The 21,028-nt window shown below is 41.5% G+C and overlaps 1 protein-coding gene across 3 annotated transcripts in view; it reads right to left on the bottom strand.

Moving 5' to 3' along the window:
* Positions 1 to 21,028, bottom strand: part of tmem117 (transmembrane protein 117) — a 36,286-nt gene that overhangs the window by 8,338 nt on the left and 6,920 nt on the right. Inside the window, exons 3-5 of one of the 3 annotated variants that reach the window (XM_020622554.1) lie at positions 10,374 to 10,499; positions 9,946 to 9,952; positions 1,568 to 1,667 (exon numbers count right to left, since the gene is read on the bottom strand). In XM_020622554.1, coding sequence (XP_020478210.1) covers positions 1,568 to 1,667; positions 9,946 to 9,952; positions 10,374 to 10,499 — 233 coding nt within the window. Of the gene's footprint in view, positions 1 to 1,567; positions 1,668 to 9,934; positions 10,256 to 10,373; positions 10,500 to 21,028 lie in introns of those variants that run through there. The other 2 variants (XM_020622546.1, XM_020622537.1) reach the window with 2 other exon arrangements.

Here is a 21,028-nt window from a genome sequence, read left to right as displayed (position 1 = left end):
ATTTGTTTAAGGAAAATCTTCCAGCTACAGCTTTCTGTGCTTACAACTTTGAGGCCACAATCTAGGAGAGGCCCTTTCCTTTTTCAACATGACAATGCCCTCTTGCACAAAGCAAGGTCTGTAAAGGTCAGTTTTCCGAGTGTGGTGTGGGAGAACATGACAGGTGTGCACTGTGCCCAGAAACCCATTGAGCACATTTAGGATGAAGTGGATCAGTGCCCGACCTCACTGATGCTCCAATGACTGAATGAAACCAAATTTCCCTGCAGCCAGGACCCAAACAAGCTTGTGGAAAGACTTCCCAGATGAAGGAAAGCACATTAAACCCCATGTTTTTGGAATTAGATATTAAACAATCACATCTGCGTTTGGTTGTCCAAATACCTTTGTCCATGTAGTCAGTTTTTAGATGCTGTGTAATGGGGACAGTGTTCACCACATTCTACTTCACCAATACATTTTAATAGTGCATGTTTTTAAATATACTGTATGTTAACTAAAGCTGTGCTGGAAAAAGGATTTGAATCAGACAATCTACGAGATGTTTCTGGCACTGCTCATCTGGTGAAGACACTAAATCTACTACACAAAGACAGAGGTTGTCTTCAAAATACCTTGTTGAATTAATCAAATGTAAAAACCTTGTGAGTAATTTATGGAACCACTGCTTTGCCTTGGCCTAGCTTTCTCTGATAAACACTTCTCTGCTTCATTGGTTCACCTTCTCACTTGCTACTTCCTCCGTCAACATTCCGACCAGACTTCTGCTCCCTTTCCCCTTCACCCCTGTTTCTTACTCCTTGCCTCTCTCCTCCTCCTCCTCCTCTCCCATCTCTCCTTCCACCTTCCCGCTTTCTCTGCAGTATGTACAGTAGAATGCTAATGTGAAAGATGAGGGAGCTTGTCAAGTTGTCTCCGCTGTGTGCATGCCAGTGTCAAAGCCCCACTCCTCCCACCATGGGTAGTCCATCCCACTGGAGCTTTCCTCCTCTCTTTATGTTGACAAATGAACACGGGTAGGTTTCTCCCCAATATACTCTATCCCTCCCTGTGCATCCGTTGTTTCCTCTGACCATCCTTAGATCACAGTCTTATTTTACTCTTAGGATTTGGTGCAGACTGAACTGGAGCACTGAGGAGGGCTGTAACTGTGTGCATCTGACCTAGAAATAAGATGAGTGTGAAGAATGCCATTGTGTATCTTGATTTTTTTAAGGTCAAACATCTGATTTTAATCTACTCAAAATAAGAAGTGATCTCAAAACATGGCTAAAAAGTAGGGATGTTTATCACTGTGCAAGTCTGTAAAACAAGAAAAGGAAACAGTGGATGAATAGTTAGACCATCACCAAAGTCACTCAGATTCTTCCTACCAAGACCTTGAATATCTGTTACTAGTTAGTTACTAAACCCTGCTGCTGCTACTGCTATCATTTTGTTTCAGTGTGTTTTTAAATAAACAAGGTTCTAAAGTTTGATTTGAGTGACATAAGGGTGAAAATAAAACTTTCCTTTCATAAATGAAAACTTCTCTAATGCTGAGGATACACTGGAGTTGGAATCTCACCATCCAAGCAGTGACAAAGTCTCCCATCCATGTCCCCACTGCCGCAATCTTCATAAAACTCTCATTCCTGATGCCCATGTAGTCTGTCACCATGTGAGGCCTGCAAGGAAAGAAAACCAAGAGTGGAAATAACATAAAAAACTGTAGTATATGTGATCAGGGTAGTAAAAACTGGCAGACAAGGAAGGAGGCAAGAGCAGTGACAAAAAGTGCCAACGAGGGAGAGTCAGTGGAGGGCAAAAAAGAAAACGGTCACTGCTGCCAAGTATTTTGATGCTAGCTGTCAGAGTCGATCAATATCAATCTAATCCTGTGAAAACAATGAGCGATGGCTCTACCTTCCATAAAGCCCTGAGGATTGTAAACAATTTACACCAGCACAATGGAATTTATGCAGTATCACCAGTTTCATTTGGCCCCGCAGTGTTTGGCAAATTATCCATTTGTTTGGCAAATTTGTTTCATGTCTAGTTGATTTCAAATCAGTACTGCTACTCCAGTGAGATCAGTTAATGTCAACTGCAGCAGCTCAGAAGCAAAACATAAGACTAAGCCGAGGCGCATCATTAGAAAAACAATCTTGCATGCAATAGTAGCTGATAAGAAATGACATGCTTTCTTTGGAGCCTCAGTTACGCCTTCATCAGTGTACAGTAAGTGAAGATGAGAAGCTTTTGTTCAGTGCTGCAAACCCACCCACCCAATGCACGCGCGCACACACACACACACACACACACACACACACACACACACACACACACACACACACACACACACACACACCATATCACTCCATTTTCTCCAGGTAATAGCACAGGGAGGGAGGAAAAGTGGGTCAGTCGCCTCCTATATGACACTTGTGCTTGGGAGGGAGGAGAACAGAGGGGAGCGAGAAGGCCTGTTTGATCTCCTGGCAGCCAGTGTCTGAGAGACTGAGTGGAGCAGGTGGGAGCCCATCACCTCCCCTTCGACCTCCTCCCCCCACCACCACCACAGGTCATACTCATGAATATAGTAGATGGCGATGGGTAAGGCTCTGGCTGTGCTTTCAAGGGGTCGTATTTGAAGTCAGTGGCTCCATTTGTCTTTGTTTGTCATTTTGTGGTCACCAGCAAACACCAATAAAAAATGTTTTCTATTGCACAGAGGGCACTGGAAAATCTCGCCTATAGTTTATTACCTCTGTATGTTTCCCTTTGAAGGTTCATTTTCATTTCATCTCTTAGCTGATTGCATTCAGACCTTCATTTGGCATTTGTAAAACAGTCGTCATCACACCAGTCTAAATAATCTTTTGCAGAGCAGAGGAGGGTAATCCTTTTAAGCTGTTAGCTAATGTAGCAACTTTAAAAGGTGTTCATTTTTAATTCATGCTAATTGCTTGTGCCTTTTCACGGTGCAGGTCCAGATCTGAAAAGCGTAATACATGTTCACAGGCAATACAGAACAAATTGTGATTCACTGTGACAGGCCAGTGACCTAAAATGCCAACTTCTCTCAACTACCTGTTCTTTGCATTTGCACAAGACATATTCTTCCCTTGAGAAAAGCATGTAAATCATATGACATTAATGCAGAATGCGTTTAACTGATTTTTGCAGGATTTTATTGGCAGAAATGTGCAGCACTGCAGGTGACGTATTGCCCTGCTCACATCCGCAAATAAAACAGCCTTGATTGGAATGGCGATTTATCTCTGCATTAAGTCAGTTAGACATTCAGTGGCTTGGCACTGCTCCAGTTACCAAGGAGATCCCATTGGAAGTCATTTACCCGCAGCAAAATTCTAATCGATACTTCTGGAAATGCTGTCTGGCACCACATGCAAGACTTTAAATCTTAAGAAGAAGAAAAAAAAGCACCCCTGCCGACCAACTCCTGCCCTGCTCACATATTTAAGTGAGTAAATGTCACCCTTGTGCTGAAAGAGCTTTTTCCCCCCTGCACCTATGATGAGTTTGGGGACTTCACACTGCATGATCGGAGGCAGAACTCTCTGACTTATTCATGCTGACTGAAAATTTAATGGCCTTTAGAGCCAGATGACCTAATGAGAGAATTCAGTGTAGTGGAACATCGGTACAGTAGCACCATGAATAATCAGCCCCAAAATGGCTCCCATGGCTTAATCGCAGAACTAGTGGTAAAGTCGGTGCCAGCGTGGCCGGCTCAGCCAGCTTTGACCCTCTGTGGAATGTTATCAGGTTTTCCACACTTGTTCAGACATAATATTCAAGGACATTTCAATGCCTTTCAAAGACTTGTTCCATAATATGCAAGAAATTACAATTTTGTGCTATAGAGGGTACAGAGTTAGTGTTATGAGTTGGATGTTATCCCAGTTTGACATGAACCAGTGAAAAAGGTCATTTTTACTGTTCCATCAAAGTTTTCATCTGCAAGATAATTGTTCTTTGATTCTGGTTACACCTTTGGCGCTAAGAAGTCACACAATTGTTTGAAATTGCTCTGTTAAGCCCAATTTATTAAATTAAATCTTTTTCTTTCCTTTTTCATTTTGATGAAGCTTGAGTTTCTGAAGATATCACTGCTGTGCACTGCACTGCTCACATAATTCTTCCATCTATATTAACTCTAGTCAAACTGGTGCTATTGCTTTTTTCAATATTAAATGGATCAGAGTGCCCCACATCTTTTCCAAACAAGTCAAATGTTGCTTTATATTAAGTTGTGATTGACTTAGAGTTGGGCATTCATTCTATATTATGAAGCCATGCAGTTTCAGCATGAACAGAGACTACAATTTTGATTTCCCCCCTTTCAGCAACAATCCACACTGCACTGTGCAGTGCCAAAAACATTTCTGCAATGTCAGACATCGATATAAACTAAACAATTCTCCAACTATATATTCACAAGTTTAGAGAAAAAAAGTTTATGGTTTTATCTTATTTTTATCAAAGTCGCAACTCAAAGATTTTCAAGGTCCCTGATAATTAAAGTTATAAAGCAACATGCTCAGAGATCTTTAACTTCCGAGTCATCAAATACCACTTATTGCCCTTAATTTTTTTTGCGATCCACTTGAACATTCATATATGCCTTCATGCTGGGTTTTATAAACTTGTTTTCTCTGTCAGACAGTCAGTGATTTAATGACTATGGCAACTGAGTGACCTCTTCTACCCAGTAAAGGCTTGATTCATTCAGAACATTAAATTGCGACCTTGACTGACTCCACATTGAAATGCATTGCCCGTCTCCTCCCTGTGCACTACAGTACCTAATGCCGTACTTACACTACACAACACTGAGCGGCAGCAGTTACCAGGGAGTATAAAGCTCTCAATACAGACTCTCTTCACTATCAATGTACCATCTTCCAAGAGAGCTTAAACCTCTCTCAGCACAGAATTAGTCTACATATTGTATTAAACTGAGTGGAGATTGAGTCCTGAATTTCATCAGGCAATATCCTTGACAGTGTTCTAACAGGCCCTCCATCAGATTTCCATTAGAACAGAGGGGTCCAAAACCTCCTTGTACCTTAACACCAGCAAGTTCATATGCACACAAGTATTCCCATCAAACTCCAAATTAAATGACAAAATACATGGTTTTAGAATGACACACAGTGGCACTTTCTGTGGCAAGAAAGAATAATGCATGTTTAATGGGTGTGTTAAATAAAAACATGAAAGATCCTTGTGTTTAGGAATACTTTGTTGATATTTGTGACTGGTGAGGTTATATCACATTTCATGACCAATTTATGCAGAAAATCAGGAAATTGCAAACAATGTCATTACTTTTTCTCGTTTGTGCCTTCCAAAACTTACCCATCTCTGTTGTAAAACAGAACCTAAAAAGGAACAGTAAATCCCTTATGGATTTAGATAAAGTTTCAGAAGTTTATCTAAAAAGATTTAACACACAATACATGACTTTCATTGAAGAGCAGTGACAAGCAGTAGGCCCTATACATAAGTACACAAAATACTTTTAGACAAATGAGAATATTAACTGCTCAAGAACAATGTTTTGGTCCCCCACCCCCCACCCCACCCCCCCTTGTGTTTTTCATGTCTTGAACTGTACCATGTGCCATTTCAAAATATCAGGATATGCTTTGTGATTTGGTTTTCACTGAAAAATTACCCAAAGAGCAGGAGCAAGGGAACACAGCACGCAAAATCTAAAGCTTTCAAACGCTGGGACTGAAGTATTATAGGAGATTATTAATTTTTATGGTGAAACATAAGGAGGAGATGATAAGACTGCAGTAAACATGCACACATGCATGGACAATTCATCTGTCACCTACAGCTCCCCCCCCCCAATACATCTACAGTACATGCACAAATCTACAATATAGTGCACATATTGTAACTCCCAGGGGACACACTTTGCTGTCAAGGTTACGATGTTTACTGCTTACAACAGTGGCTGTTTCGTTTTATACGACAGTGACGTATGTGGTGGGCTGCAGCCACCACCAACGCTCCTCCCTCTGTCCCAGAAAACAGCATGGGAAACATAATCAGAGGTAAAATGACCAACCTCACTGATTCACTCTGTTTCAGGGATTTTCTGAGAGAAGAGAACATTGCTTTGGAGGAAAACCAAATACTTGTTAAACACATAATGAGTCATTTTTTTAGATACTAACGTAATGTGCATGTGTAGGAGTGTGAAAGACAGCAAGATATGCTTAGAAAGTAGGTGTGGGTGTGTGTAAGTAAGAGAGGAAGAGTGAGGAAGGTAAAGATCAATTCTTCTAAACTGCAAGACATTTACTGAGGTTTGCTGTGTACAGCAACTGGTTTCTACATCAAGGTATTTTGGCAAATGATATTTTGTTAAGAGCTATAACTGATGGTTATTTCCTTTATAGCCAGTGCTGGTTATGTTCTCAATTATTTAAGCCCTCGACTATAATGAACAAATTTCAAAGCAAAGAACAAAGAAAAGCAGAAAATGTCACAATTGAGAGGATAGAACCACAAAATACCGGGCATTTCTGCTTGAAAATGATGAATCAATTACATAAATAGCTGTCAATTAAGTTTGTTAATCGACAAATCCTAGTATAAAAACTATCAAGAAAAGGGAAAATTAACATTTTTTACACAAATGGATTCTTATCGTTACTTATCTCTGGCAGTCTTGTAAAACACAAAACAAGCACATGTACTGTTACTGAGAAAGGCTGATTGGTCTATCTAGTCACTCCTGTTCTCACTGATGATATGGGGCTGGGAGAAATAATCGATACTGCATAATATACTGCTGAAACTGCTTGGCACATGCCGTTTCATCTCAGCCATAGACAAACCCTTGAAGGTAAAACATTTTTATAATGTCATACAGTACAGGTTTGAGTCCTTCTTCAGAAGAAAAACACAATCTTCTCACTCGAGGTTCACAGGAAGCATGATATATTAGATTAGGGTTTTTTTTGTGATATACTGTATATTGCAGACTCAGCTGTGTTATGGAACTACAACCACTATGGTAATATTTCATGATGTATGACATAAGGATGTTTGTGTGTTTACGATTCCCAGCCTCAGTTGAAAATGTCAGAAAATCTGTTCGGTCCACAAATCAAAATCAACAGCAGGGGCAGAAGGCTCCGAAACAACCTTCCACTATAGCTCTGCCATCTTTGACTGAGATGCCATTATGAAAAAAGGCACAGCAGTGACTCCACTGTCTACAACACTAAACAGTAGATCAGAGAATGCTGGAGGCAGTTTTATACATCTTTCAGTTGAATACTTTTTCATTTATTTGCTGGTTTAGAGCCCTTTGTCAAACAAGAACCAGAACAAAGAATCATGGTAAACAAAAACAAATACTCTTTTTTACTATGGAGTCTAATCCCACTGAGGCTATGGCTGTAGTCCAATGTCACATCCATCTCTCCCGTCTCCTCAAAGATATCCACCAAATTGAATCTCCCCTGTTCACCTTCTCTCAGTCGCTCCCACTTTTGCTTTCCTCATCCTGGTATCTATTTACTCCTCTGCTAACTAACAAACAAGTATAGCTTTATTGTCCCACTACAGTTCTTTATTAGTTTCCCACATACTCCCTACCTCCCTCCTCGTCTCCATCTTCACTTACTTTACCACCTCCTTCCTCTAAATTAGTCATGATTAATGTGTATGCCATGCTTTGGGCCATCTTAATTAAATAACAACATTAATTAGGGTCTGATTTTGGCTGGTAATGATGCCGTAAGATGGTGGAATAGGGCTGCGCAGCGTGACAGAACAGTCATGAAGCCCGTCATACTCCCTGGGCGGTCACACTCCCCGGCTTCACACAAACAGGCCCCCTCCTAATCTGACAGTTACATTAAAATGCAAATAGCCCAGATGTGAGAGTCTGGTAACAAGTGTGGGTTACAGCTCCCAGGGAGCCACGATGGACAGGCTTTTTTTCCTGATATGACATAAGCCAGGTAACAGGTTTATAGCTGTTGACCCAGAAGTGGCTGTTTAAATATTGGCTAACACACTGTTGGCCATGTGTAAAATTACACAGGCTGGAAATCTCTGAGCTGTGAGATAACAGCACTGATGAATCCATTTTACATAACTAATCATGAATGAATACCTGTCATCCAAAGAGATATATGATCTCTTATCAGCGAATGTTTACTGTCCTCATGGTGCAGTTGATCTTCTTTCCTTTTGACTGTATATCTAGATTTAATTAAATCAAGCTCAAGATCGACCGAAAGGTCAAAGAAAATTAAAGCATATTAAATATGCGAAGGCTACAGGCAGCATACAGTATCAGGTCAGGGAGACAGATCCCCCTCCCCCTGACTCACTACACAGACACACACACTTGCTCCTCCCACATACATGTCCTGACAGGTAAGTTGAGCGAGGTGCTAGACAGGAACCATATGTGTTTGCGATGGGTGTGTGTGTGTGTGTGTGTGTGTGTGTGTGTGTGTGTGTGTGTGTGTGTGTGTGTGTGTGTGTGTTAGATGCTCTGTCTAGTCTCCAGAAGAGCATCTCCTGCATCGTAGCTTGATGTCAAAGCCATCTAACCCATGCCAAAATGCCTACCCTTTAAAAACCCTTGGCAGTAATAATACCTCACAGCGGTTTGTTCTTTCAGTATAAATTAAAAGAAAAAACACCAGTCGTTCCCACAGAGTGGTAGCTGCAGCCGCAAATGGACATTCTACTTTTCCTTTGTGCTGTGGCATAGGAGAAAACTACAAGAGTCTCACTGCAGGGTGAGGGAATGGTTGTGGGGAGGGGGGTGCACAGGGATACAAATCCAGTTTGGACAGAGATCAAAAGACTCAAGTTTCACTGCATTATCGAGGCTGGACCAGTTCACCCACTCCCTCCTTCCCAGCCTGTCACCTTCTCCCTCACTTTGCTGCATTCATGCTATCGCAGCCCCGGAGCCCGTCTGAGGGTCGTCCTGGCAGAGTGTGAACGCTGCTTTTACATGTCCGTCTTGAACAGAGATGTGAACACTAATGGTTTTGGCAGGGCCAGGATCCTTAGAGGACACACTGCTGCAGCAAAGAGAAAACGAGCAGGAAGGAGGGACGGGAGGGCATTGAGGGGGTGGGGGTGCAGAAAGCGATTGCAGAAAATGACCAGGTGTCTTGACAGCGCTAAGTTCACTCGCTTTACAACAGCACCATCTGTCTTTGCAAGGAAAGCTTTGCAGCACTGAGTAACTGATGTCAGTGCACCACACGCACATCCAGAAAATAATTATGGATGAGTTCAAGTGTTGTGTCAGTCTGTGTAATTATTTAAGAGGCTGTTATGGTTGTTACTTTTCATATGTGGACAACTGATGCAGCTAATATGAATAGAGACTGTGTGACTGGCAACTCATTATTTTTCTCTAAGTATTATCTGGATGTCATCTCCTGACAGTTAAAAAAACAAGCACTGACAGACTAAAAAGGGTCCCTTTTCTCAACATTTCAAGGCTGAAATGAGAGACAGTAAAAAGGAATCCTCTTTGTGACAGAAGCAGTCAGTGCAAATGTAACTTTTCCCTGAGCAAGCAACATTCATCGTCTCAGCAGACCTGCCTCTCTGCTCAGCCGTTTGCTGCTTTTTTCTCGGCCAACCAGAGAGAACGAACAAGATGGATGCCAGAGTCACTGGTGCTACTCAGAGTGACAGATGGCCTGATTATACAATCTCACCCTCCGGCCACAGAAAAACACAACACCTTGCGAGCTAGCTAACAGCCTTCATCTGCCTGCACCTTATGGATAGCTGATGCTTGTTGTTAGTATAGAAAAGCAGCATTGCATGGACAGATCCCTCGACAACCTGTTCATAAACAGACAACTGCCACGTGGTTTTTTTTTTTTTTTTACAACCCAAACACAAAATGGTAAATCACCTTGCACCGACCTCATGTCTGGCTGGCTGGCTTCAAAGGCATGTTTTCCTTCCTCTAGATGGACATATTGCAGATGCGTAAACTGATTCCTGTCACCGACTTGAAGTGGGGATGTCAAGCTCTACTGTGCACAGTGGTTTCTCAGCAGGTGTAAGTCAGAGCAACAGAAGCAAAAACCAAAGAAAAATCTGAGCGAGTCATGGCAAAAACATTTTGGTTTTTGGCCAGAGAGGTGTCAAAAAATAAGTCAAGCTTGTGGGATGTTGGTGCTTTCGGGATTAACCACTCCTCCCTTTCCTGGCCCCCACCTATGGGCTGATTAATCAGAGTGGTATTGAGTCTCTGTACAGGCGAGACATTTAGATCAATCACACCAGCCATAGGGGAGCATACAGTGGCTCTAACAGATGGGAAGCAGAGGATGAGGGAAAAGGGACACAGAGAGATAGACTGAAGAAAAGGTTGTGCATGTGTGAGAAGATGAAGAGGAAGAGGATGGTGCTGAAGAACATGGTCATCCAGGAGCCATGATCCTCGCGGAACATTTTCAGGCGCAGGTATCGACCTAAAGGGAGCATGACAAGGACACTGCTGTCAGTGCTCAGTCCAAACAGCATGTCAGCCTGCTAACATATGTGGCCATGTACATGGAGATGAAAAGCAAATAAATTCTACTGAGTCAGACACTTACCCTTCGGGCAATGAAATAAAAATTAAAGACCCCTTTGAGGCGTCTCTTCCACAAGCCTGAAGTAATTGTCTTTTCCTGACCAATTTCAACAGTCCCAACAGAAAATGTTCTATGTTGTTCCACATCACTGAGTGGACATGCTGTCAGTGGACCGATGCATGCTTGTGTTTCATGATGCAGGTTCTGCATAATTAGAAAAATTATTCAAACTTTTTTTTTTTTTACTCCAGTCCTGGCTTGGAATCAAATTATGAAGACACATCTCTCTGGCAGAGTATGAGACTGATTGAGCTACACAGCTTTCTGCAAAGAATACATAATCACACGAGCTTGTCCTCTGGTGGCAGCACTCAGCAGAACGCATAGAGACAACAAGGTTTATTATACCACTGTAAGCTGAAAATACTGCAGGTGGTGCTTTTAGTGCTTCTCATTGCTTATAATGACAGACCATTTTTATTTGGCTGCTCCAAATGACAAACAGCATAAGAGTTTAAACTTTAAATTTCAAAGGATCACATTTTTTCTGGTCAGAGTGGGGTGAAAAAAGCACTGCAGAAGTACAGTATAAATTACTGAGATCTGAGAAAAAGCATGTGAGGCGGTTACATATCTCTAATGTAACTGCACAACAGCTGTCAGAGTCCTTAATCTACCTCCCACACTGCCTGTGGAACGGAAGCAATCTACTTTGTACGTTTTGGTTATTTGTTACAACCATCATTATTCAGACCTGGTCAACTGCATTTGAAAAAATTAAACTTAATTAAAGGGGTACTCGAGAGAATTTGCATAAAGTTGGAGGACTCAAAACAGAGATAAAAAAATTTAAAACGATGTTATAAATTTAACTAACTGAGACCGAGATGTACTGATTTTAGGCCCTAGTCAAGTTTTAAAAGCATAGGATCTTACATTTTCCATAAGCAGCCAACAGCATCATTTAATTTGACCCTTGGAGACTCTTGATGGGCTGGAACACAGCTGGAGGCATGACAGTCTAGGTTTCATAAGCCTTGCTAACTTGCACTGAAGAATAATAAAAATGGTGAACAAGTCGATAACATACGTGTCCTTGAAAATGAAATGAGAAGAGAACTTTCTGCAACAAAATAAGAGAAACTGACTAAAGATGTTGTGACATGACCCCCCTTGCCCACCAATACACTTCTTTCTATTTAATAGATACAAACTACTTAAATTATATTTATTAGTGGATTAAGATTTCAAAACACTAATCAACACTTTATATTGTTACTGCAAGTTGTAGAGACTTTCATTTATAATAGGGATAGTTAGCAGAATGTAGTAAAGAGACAAAGAAATGGACTTTTAGATGTGTCCAACGGACTGGCCCTATACATAAAATAATAATTTAGCCAAAACTTGACAGTATTTGACAGACAACATATATATTTTTTTACTATCAATAGTCTTGGTGCAGTAAACCTCAACGGACTCTACCTCTATTTCCATTACTTTACATACTGTATATCGAAGCTGCTTTGTATCTGCGAGCTGTGAGCCGGTGCCATCTTCCCGAGAACAACTTTTTTGTGTTCGTCTCCCCCAGCTCAGTCCATGTCCCTTTGAGTTTACAGCTCCTCAGAGAGCTCATTGTGTTTGTGTCCACACATGCAGCCTGAAAGGCGGCAAAGCAGAATGCTCCACTTATTTTCCCATTACAGCCTATAGCTGTTTACCCTCCAATAGTTTTACATACTGTTCAATCTCATTTTTTTTTCCTGCAGGCCACATGTAAACAATGGTGCTGATGATCCTATAGAGATGAAGATCTATGTGAAGCTAAAGTGCAGTTGTAATAAATGAACTGCTCATTGTAGGTTAAAATATACAGAACATTCCTTTACTATCTTAATAAACAATGGATCTACAATGACAGTTTAAACCTGATTTTTATGATAAGAGAATAAACCTTAAATTTACCCCTTGATAACAATATTCAACCTCAAAATTCTGGGGGTTGAAGTAAAGGTATAGTGCCCTACTGTAAGGCCACACCATACATCCTGCTCTGTGGATGCATAATTGAACTGACTTGCATGGGTGAACTTAATTGCTTCCTGTGCCAATGATCCCTGGCTTAGATGTAAGTGCACGGTGTGTATCGGCAGATCTGACTTTTAAAGCAGCATGTTGCACCAGCAAGCACGGCCGCCCTCTCTCAGCCTATATGGGTAGGATTTACTGTAACTAGAGGATGAATCAGGTCTATTCAGCCAAGCTGTTTGAGTCATTGCACCTCCCGACAATAGAGAACCCCGATAAGGAGTGATTCATGAGCACTCCCTCCAGCGAGGCTCAGCCCAGCAGGGGACAACAACACACAGAGACAAGACAAAAAAAAAAACACAAGAGGGAAGAGAATGAAACATATCTTTCTCACTTTTACTCACCACCTGCAAACCCATCCACTCACCAACTTGGTGTGTTATTCAATGCAGCACAGTTACACTTTGAATACTAACTTACTGTAATTAACAGTAGGCTTCCTGTAAATCTATTTATAATGCTGTATTTAGAATGAGATCATAGCCAAATGAATATCAAACATGTATCTGTCTCCATCTAGTGGTGATACATGGACATGAGCTAGAGAACAGAATGGCAAGTACAGTGATGCAACACATGTAGATGATCAGATGGTGCCTTATAGTCCACACCTTTTGCACGGCAGTTTCTGTAAAACACTGTACACATTTTATCCAACTCTTTTCCATCAATTTAGGATTTTTTAAAATTCTGTACACACATTTGCATATAACAGCGGTCCCAAGTCTTTACAGAGAATATTATTGCATCACTTTGTGCTGCCACCTGTGTCATGAGCATAGTTCCGTGTCCATACAAATTTCTCAACTGGGGGTTAAGTGTCTTTTAAATGTCCAGATATACACCAATTCCTAAGGATAACAGATATCCACCCTATCCAGATTATCTCAGGTAATCCAAGGATTTAAACCACTGCCACTGTGATTACTAGTCTGTTTTTATTTGATAATGAGATCTTATGCAATAATTCTGGGAAGTCACCAGCAGTTTATTGTAATAATCCACTCACAGGACAGACAGGACTGGAAGCACTGGAGCCAGAAGAACAAACATGATAACAGCAGAGCCCATCATGTGCACTGGTGCACACGTACAAGCAAATAGGCATCTCATGTTTTAACACTAGTTTTGTTTGATCCGGTTTACTACACTACATACGCATGCACACAGTCTCACAGGTAGGACAGTGCACCAGAAGCTCCTGACAGATGAGAAGCACACAGCTGGTGGAGGAGGAGTGAAGGCGACCTGAGATGTGATCACCGGCTCCATTCATCATGTTATCGCTATTCAACAGCAACGACTCAGACACCACTACAGGGGGTAAGAACCTAAATTACTTTGATGTTAATGTGTTTTAGGACCTATTACAATATTGTACATTAAATTTTTGTATTAAACTTCAAATCACCATACAGGTTTATTGACAACATTTGTATCATTATATTTCCAAATATTATTTGCGCTGCAGCTGATCAAAATTCCTGTTTTAATGCTTAAATCATACATATTAAAAGTCATCTTCACAGTGGGTCCTGAAAGGTAGACATGAGCTAGGTTGAAACATGCTCAAAGTAAATTGTTAACATCCATTCACCTGAAAAAAATGGGTGCATTGTCTCTGATTAGATGCAAACAGGGGCTGATACTGTGAAGGCAAAAGATAAACAATCTGTGACTGTTCACAGCAGACAGTTGAACACTTCCTGGACACACTGGTGACGCTCAGAGACTTTGGAGACAGCTACTGTAAATACAGAGGGCCCAGGGGTGAGCATTCATACTTAAAGTACTCCCTGAGAGCAGGGTTAACCAGGAGACACAATAAAACAGACTAGACGTACATTAAACTAGGAAAAAAAACTAACTTAAAAAATGAACCTGACACCTACTAAAAATAAGGATGCCATATGGTACACGATTTCCACAGTGTTTCATAGAGCTTCAACTCCAGCAAATACATAATGAAGTTTAACTCATGGAAGAAGCAAGACAATCATTTATGTATATCAAGTCAATAACAAAGACGCTCCACAGTGTATGACTAGAGAACTGGGTCATAAAACACTAATTTCTTTAGTTGTTTTGTCCTGTTGCTTACACAACAGGACAATGCATTAAATGCCAAAAGGTTCAATTTAAAGACGAGGTATTCGTGAGTCAATACGGTACAGTTTTTTGTGACTGACAACTTACCTTGCAGATCTTAAATGTTTGACTATTTAGTCTTTGACTCAGGATCTCTTGGGTGTTAAAACCATCTTATTCCACATATCTAGGTCAATTAACTAGTCAGAGACGGTCACAAGCTCGTTTGTGACTTTGAAAAGCAAACAAAAAGCTTGTGTTACATACAGTCAAAGATGTGGACTCGTAATGGTTACTGCGGGTGTAACACATGCTGCACTGATTATGAACACTTTTGCCAACCACATTGCCAAACAAGAATGTCAATACTAGACAATCCTGCAGAACCCTGGACTGATTTCAAACACCAACTTTTTTGCTAATGCTTTTAAAGTTCTCACTTTCTGCAACATTTGCACATTGCAACTGTGGTGGTGAAGGTAAATGAAAGACTGTGGTTATGAAAAATAAGCTCCAGTTAATGCATGGTTAGGGTTTAATAAAAGAAAGATTAGTTGCAGGTCTGCAGACTCAAAGTCTCCTGCATCAAAATCAAACTTGCTACACACCCTCCACTGCCTTAACTGAGCACAGTGCTTTTCACATTGATACTGGGTTTTGATATAAATGATGAGGTACCTAAATAACAATTCCTGATAATACTAGGCTGCTCTCTTTACAGTCTCTCTCACAAGCCCTTCAACTTTATAGATGCAGTACCAAATTGCTGGACTACTATTATTTCTTAAAACAAAATTAATATTAGGAATGATAACAAACCTGACTCTACCTCCTGTACTTAAATCGCAGAGGTGCCTCTGGAGTTCCTGAACCAGTCGACAGTATTCTGCAGCCACTTTGCGAACAGCCATTGGTATTGCTATATCCTGCTGGTCTTCTTCACTTTTGCCCTTCCTGTGGGCATCCTGGGAAATATTGTGGCTCTAATCAGCTACATCTGCTTCAGGAAGAACTCAAGCACCAGCAAAGTTTTCCTGTTAAACTTGGCTCTGTGTGACTCAGGCTGGATTCTCACCCTGCCGATCACCCTCTACTTCACCTTCCAGAGGCCCCATTTCAAAGACGTACAGATCTTTTGCCAGTTTAGGAAGATCTCCTTCAACATCAACATATATGGCAGCATTCTCTTCCTCACTCTGATCAGTTTTGATCGCTATGTTGGAACAGTGCACCCCATCAGTTCTCGCCGGTGGTGGGATGTGAGTAAAGCCAAACTGTGCTCAGCCTGCGCATGGGTTGTGCTTGTCCTGAGCTCCATTCCTGACTTATTTATAACTTTCACTATTAAGAGGTCAGAAAACGTCACCGTGTGCATGGACCACATCCAGGGTCCTTTTATCTATGTCAAGACAATCACCATTATCAGAACAACAGTAGGCTTCCTACTACCATTTACTGTCATGCTAACATTTTACATCATGACAGTTCGTGTTCTGAGACGCCTTCCAAGGGGCAGAAGGCCCAGAGGCGGAGCCCAGTGTGTGGGAGGTAAGCCTCTGCGGCTCATCACTGCTGCCGTATTTGTCTTTGTGCTGTCCTTTGTGCCTTACCACATCATGGTCGTCACCCTGGTATTCATGAGGATCCACAACCAGGTCACACCATATAACGACAAACTCCTCTACACCACCTATCAGTTTTTTGAGGCCATGTGTGGTGTAAGCAGCTGCCTGGACCCAGTGCTATATATTGTGGCTAGTGAGCAATTCCAGAGGACACTACTGGCCTTGAAAAGAAACCGATACAGGAGGATGTGCTCCAGAGCCAGCAGGAGAGTTGGGGTAATTGGGTAATTTAGTTTCCCTAAACTGCTTTGGCTGTACCACTGTTACACATGTGCCAGTGGCAGATGCTAATGGTACAGTTATCTTGGCCAGTAATATGCAAATAAACTGCACAGTAATCAGAATCAGAATTAGCTTTATTGGCCAGGTGTGGCCATGAGGAATTTGATTCTGGTACAGCGTGATGGTACTGGTATTTAAAAAAAGTTAAGTTGCAGCGTGATGGTACTGGTATTTAAAAAAAAAAAGAAAGCAGTGTGGCAGATAAACTGCAATCAATGCAAAATCAAGGTTAAGTTGATTTACAGATTGTTCTGTATCACAAAATATGTAAATAAAAGTACTTGCTAAATTGCTGTCAAAGATTTCTGCTGCCAAACAGTAATATGAATCAGAAGCAGTCTCCGTTTACACTGGTACCAATGCACAGTCCACTTCTGACTTTTGTCAGAAATCAAGTAATAATGATTAGTTTTATTATCAATTTCTCTGCAGATGTTCTTCATAATTAATAACTTCTTTATACAATATCAGATAATTGGAATGCCCATTACAATTTGCTCAGGGCCTTTCTGTTCATGTTCTCCCTGTGCCTGCGTGGGTTCTCTCCGGGTACTCCGGGTTCCTCCCACAGTCAGAAGACAAGCAGCTTAGGTTGATTGGTGACTCTAAATTGGCCCTAGGAGTGAGTCTGGGTGTGTGTGGTTGTTTGCCTACATGTCAGCCCTGTGACAGACTGGCTACCTGTCCAGGGTGGTCCCCGCCTGTCGCCCACCATCAGCTGGGATTGACTCCAGCTGCCGCGACCCTATTCAGTAATATGCAGTATAGATAATTGATGGATTGATTATGGACCTTAGTGTTAGACAAGGCTTCATTACCAAAACACCAAATGAAGGAATATGATGGCACCTTATTAATAATGCTTTTTTCCTTTGACTTGTCATCCACCTGTATGCAGTGATAGCTTCACATTACCTCTACACCTGTTTCAGAGAAAAGCACAGGTGAATGGATACATTGTCCTATTATTTATTTGCAGAGGAAGTGGGATTAACCTCCATTATAGTCTTGTCAAAGCAAACCAGCAAAAACATGACAGAAGGTGTTCCTGTTCAAATATTTTGACTGTAGTGCAGTGAATTGGACAAAGCCCATGGAAAATGTGGTCAAAATCAACAATGAAAGTAGTAAACATCTGGCCTTGAAAAACCACATTATGGTTGGCTACACAGTAGCCAGTCAATATGGATATGATGTCAGTGAGAATGACAAATAGTGTCTTCCAATGGCAATCACTGCTCCTTGTATTCATGTCATCCATTTGCACACAAAGGGCAGCCCTGCTGTTTGTGAACATGTGCCTTCATCTGTTTTAGTTTTCAGTACACAGGTCTGCTGTACATTGTTTTTACTCCAAACATCACAACTCATCTTGCCCTCCTCAGGGATCTTAATGAACATTCTCCTTAAAACAAGCAAACAAACAAAAAAAAGCCATAATAACTCACAGTGCAGAAGGTCTGACCTATAGCACTGCCTGGATCTTGGCGTGTACACACTATCGCATCCCCATTCATCACACGTTTGCTGGGTCACAGCATCGCCATGGGGTTTGGGAATAGCCATGACTACGGGCACTAGTACACCCAGAGCTGTACTCCTCCCTAACTAAGTGTCTGGATAATAAATCAGAGGCTGGAAATGACAGCAAAACTTGCTCTGCAGAGAGACTGCAGTAAGTAGGGCAGAGCCGCAGAGAACTGGCTACTGGGCCGCCTGTTCCAGTAAGATCATTCCATTCTGTTATTTATGGCCTGGCTCCAGACCAAAGGAGCCTCAGGTAAATATGCAATTTCCTCTTGGCTGGTTTCAGTTGTTTGCTAACTCGCGTCATTATTGCTCTGTCTTTGTCTCCCGGTCTGCTGTGCAAGCACCTGTTGTGTTTCATCCTTTATTTGTAAGTGCATGGACATGAAGTTCACTCCTCAAGCAAAGCACATTAATAATGTGTGTAAACTTATGTAGGTTTATAAAACCCTGCAATATATTTCTGGGGTAGAAAATGTATACGATTTTCATTATATACTTTCTGTTGAACTGGGGGCTATGTAAGATAAGGACCAAACTTTACATCAACATGTTAAGGTTTAGTCCCCCTCACCTGGAGGGTGAGGGAGAACTGGGGTTGGACTCAAGATGGCTGACCCAGGTGCTAGTACAATGGAATAAAAACCATGACAACATAACAGGGTCCATAATACATACAAGGGAAGGGCAGTGATGACTAAGGAGACCAGGACGAACAGGTACACATACACTGATGGCAGGAACTAGGATAGCAGGAGGATGAGAACGGACAGGTGAACAAAAAGAACCAACGTACACAATGCAACCCACAGCACAGGGACTGTCAGCGTGGAAAACAAAGCACGTATTTCTGTGATGCTAACCGCACAATTAGCGTGATAAGGTCAAGCCAAAACGCACAGAGACTGTCAGCGTAGCATCTTACACACGTCAAAAAAAATGCGGGTCCACCACAACCTTTGTATAACTTACTTTAAGTATTGTACATTACATGTCGCAATGCTCCGGCGGCGAGGGGGCGTCTGCCAGAGGTATAAATAAGGAAGCCAACAAATCAGCGGAATACGCCTCAGGTGTGCGCACCGACCCACGAGTCACTAATTACCCGATGCGACACAGCTGAGGCGTTGATCCCGCAAAAAGGGAGAGCAGGAGAAGAAAAGAGAAAGAAAGGCAGGTCGCGCCGAGCGGACCTGACACAACATCAATTTGCAATGGCTTTAACGTTGGTTTTATCCAAATAGCAGACATGGATCAATACCAAATCTAGTGGAAATAATGTGTTGTTACCTGCTAAAGGGCTGCACGATTAATCGTTTTGTGAGTGTGATTTATATCCCTGTGTGATCTCAGTCTCACATGACAATGATTATGCCATGTTTGCATTAGCAGCGAGATCCCTCGCTTCAAACTAAGCACTTCCTTTTCCTCGCTAAGCTGCTTTCACCAATAACTACAAAGTGATTTATTTCTGTCAACTACTATTCGGCACCAAGTGTATAGGGCAGGCAGCACGGCATTTAAAAAAAATAGTTGCAGGAGTGCACAGAATATCTTTCATAAGGTCAAACATGTTGGATTTGCTTTTGAATCAGTCTTCTCGGCCTGTCTTCGTCACGTGATATAACGCATTCCTTCTATTGGATAATGCAACTTAACGAGGAAAAGGGAGTGCTTGGTTTGCTGCAAGGGATCTTACTGCTAATGCAAACACTGCTCAATCACGTTCACGTTAGACTGAGATCGCACAGGGATCTAAATCATGCTCACGAAACTATTAATGGTGCAGCCCTACTGCTAAATGCTTCACTGTGTACACAAGGTAGTCCCTCACCCTGTGTCTGCTGTTTGGTGGGTTTGCAAGGGTTTAACAAAGTGTTTTTGTTAAAAATAGCTGCCTGTTGTTGCTGATAGAAACAAGGTTGATTAGAGTGGTGTGACTGAACAAAAGTTGCACTGTAGAACAGAAGGTAACTGAGATAATTCTGATTTTATCACTTCAACCAACAACTTTCACATTATCGAGTGTTTATTCATTGTTAATAAAACAGTTCTTAATATTCACAAGGCTTCTGATGGAGCAAACTGCTTTAGGTGACAAACATTTGATTACGCAAGGTTTACTGAGTATTTTCCCAGGTACAGTAATACCACACAATAATGCACGCTATACTGAAATGTACCAAAGACATAGGAGCTCAAAACTATGAGACAGTGCTGCAAATTCAGACTGCAGAGGCACAACAGTGCACTAGCACTGGAGCAATCATACATTATTTACAGTGGGTACGGAAATTATTCAGACCCCCTTAAATTTTTCACTCTTTGTTATATTGCAGCCATATGCTAAAATCATTTAAGTTCATTTTTTTCCTCATTAATGTACACACAACACCCCATATTGACAGAAAAACACAGAATTTTTGACATTTTTGCAGATTTATTAAAAAAGAAAAACTGAAATATCACATGGTCATAAGTATTCAGACCCTTTGCTGTGACACTCATATATTTAACTTAGGTGCTGTCCATTTCTTCTGATCATCCCTGAGATGGTTCTACACCTTCATTTGAGTCCAGCTGTGTTTGATTATACTGATTGACCGTGATTAGGAAAGCCACCCACCTGTCTATATAAGACCCTACAGCTCACACTGCATGTCAGAGCAAATGAGAATCATGAGGTCAAAGGAACTGCCTGAAGAGCTCAGAGACAGAACTGTGGCAAGGCACAGATGGCCAAGGTTACAAAAAAAAAAAGAATTTCTGCTGCACTTAAGGTTCCTAAGAGCACAGTGACCTCCATAA

The sequence above is a fragment of the Monopterus albus genome, unplaced genomic scaffold, assembly GCF_001952655.1.
Source record: "Monopterus albus unplaced genomic scaffold, M_albus_1.0 scaffold7.1, whole genome shotgun sequence".
NCBI classification, from domain to species: Eukaryota; Metazoa; Chordata; class Actinopteri; order Synbranchiformes; family Synbranchidae; genus Monopterus; species Monopterus albus.
This window is presented reverse-complemented; position numbering and strand designations above follow the sequence as displayed.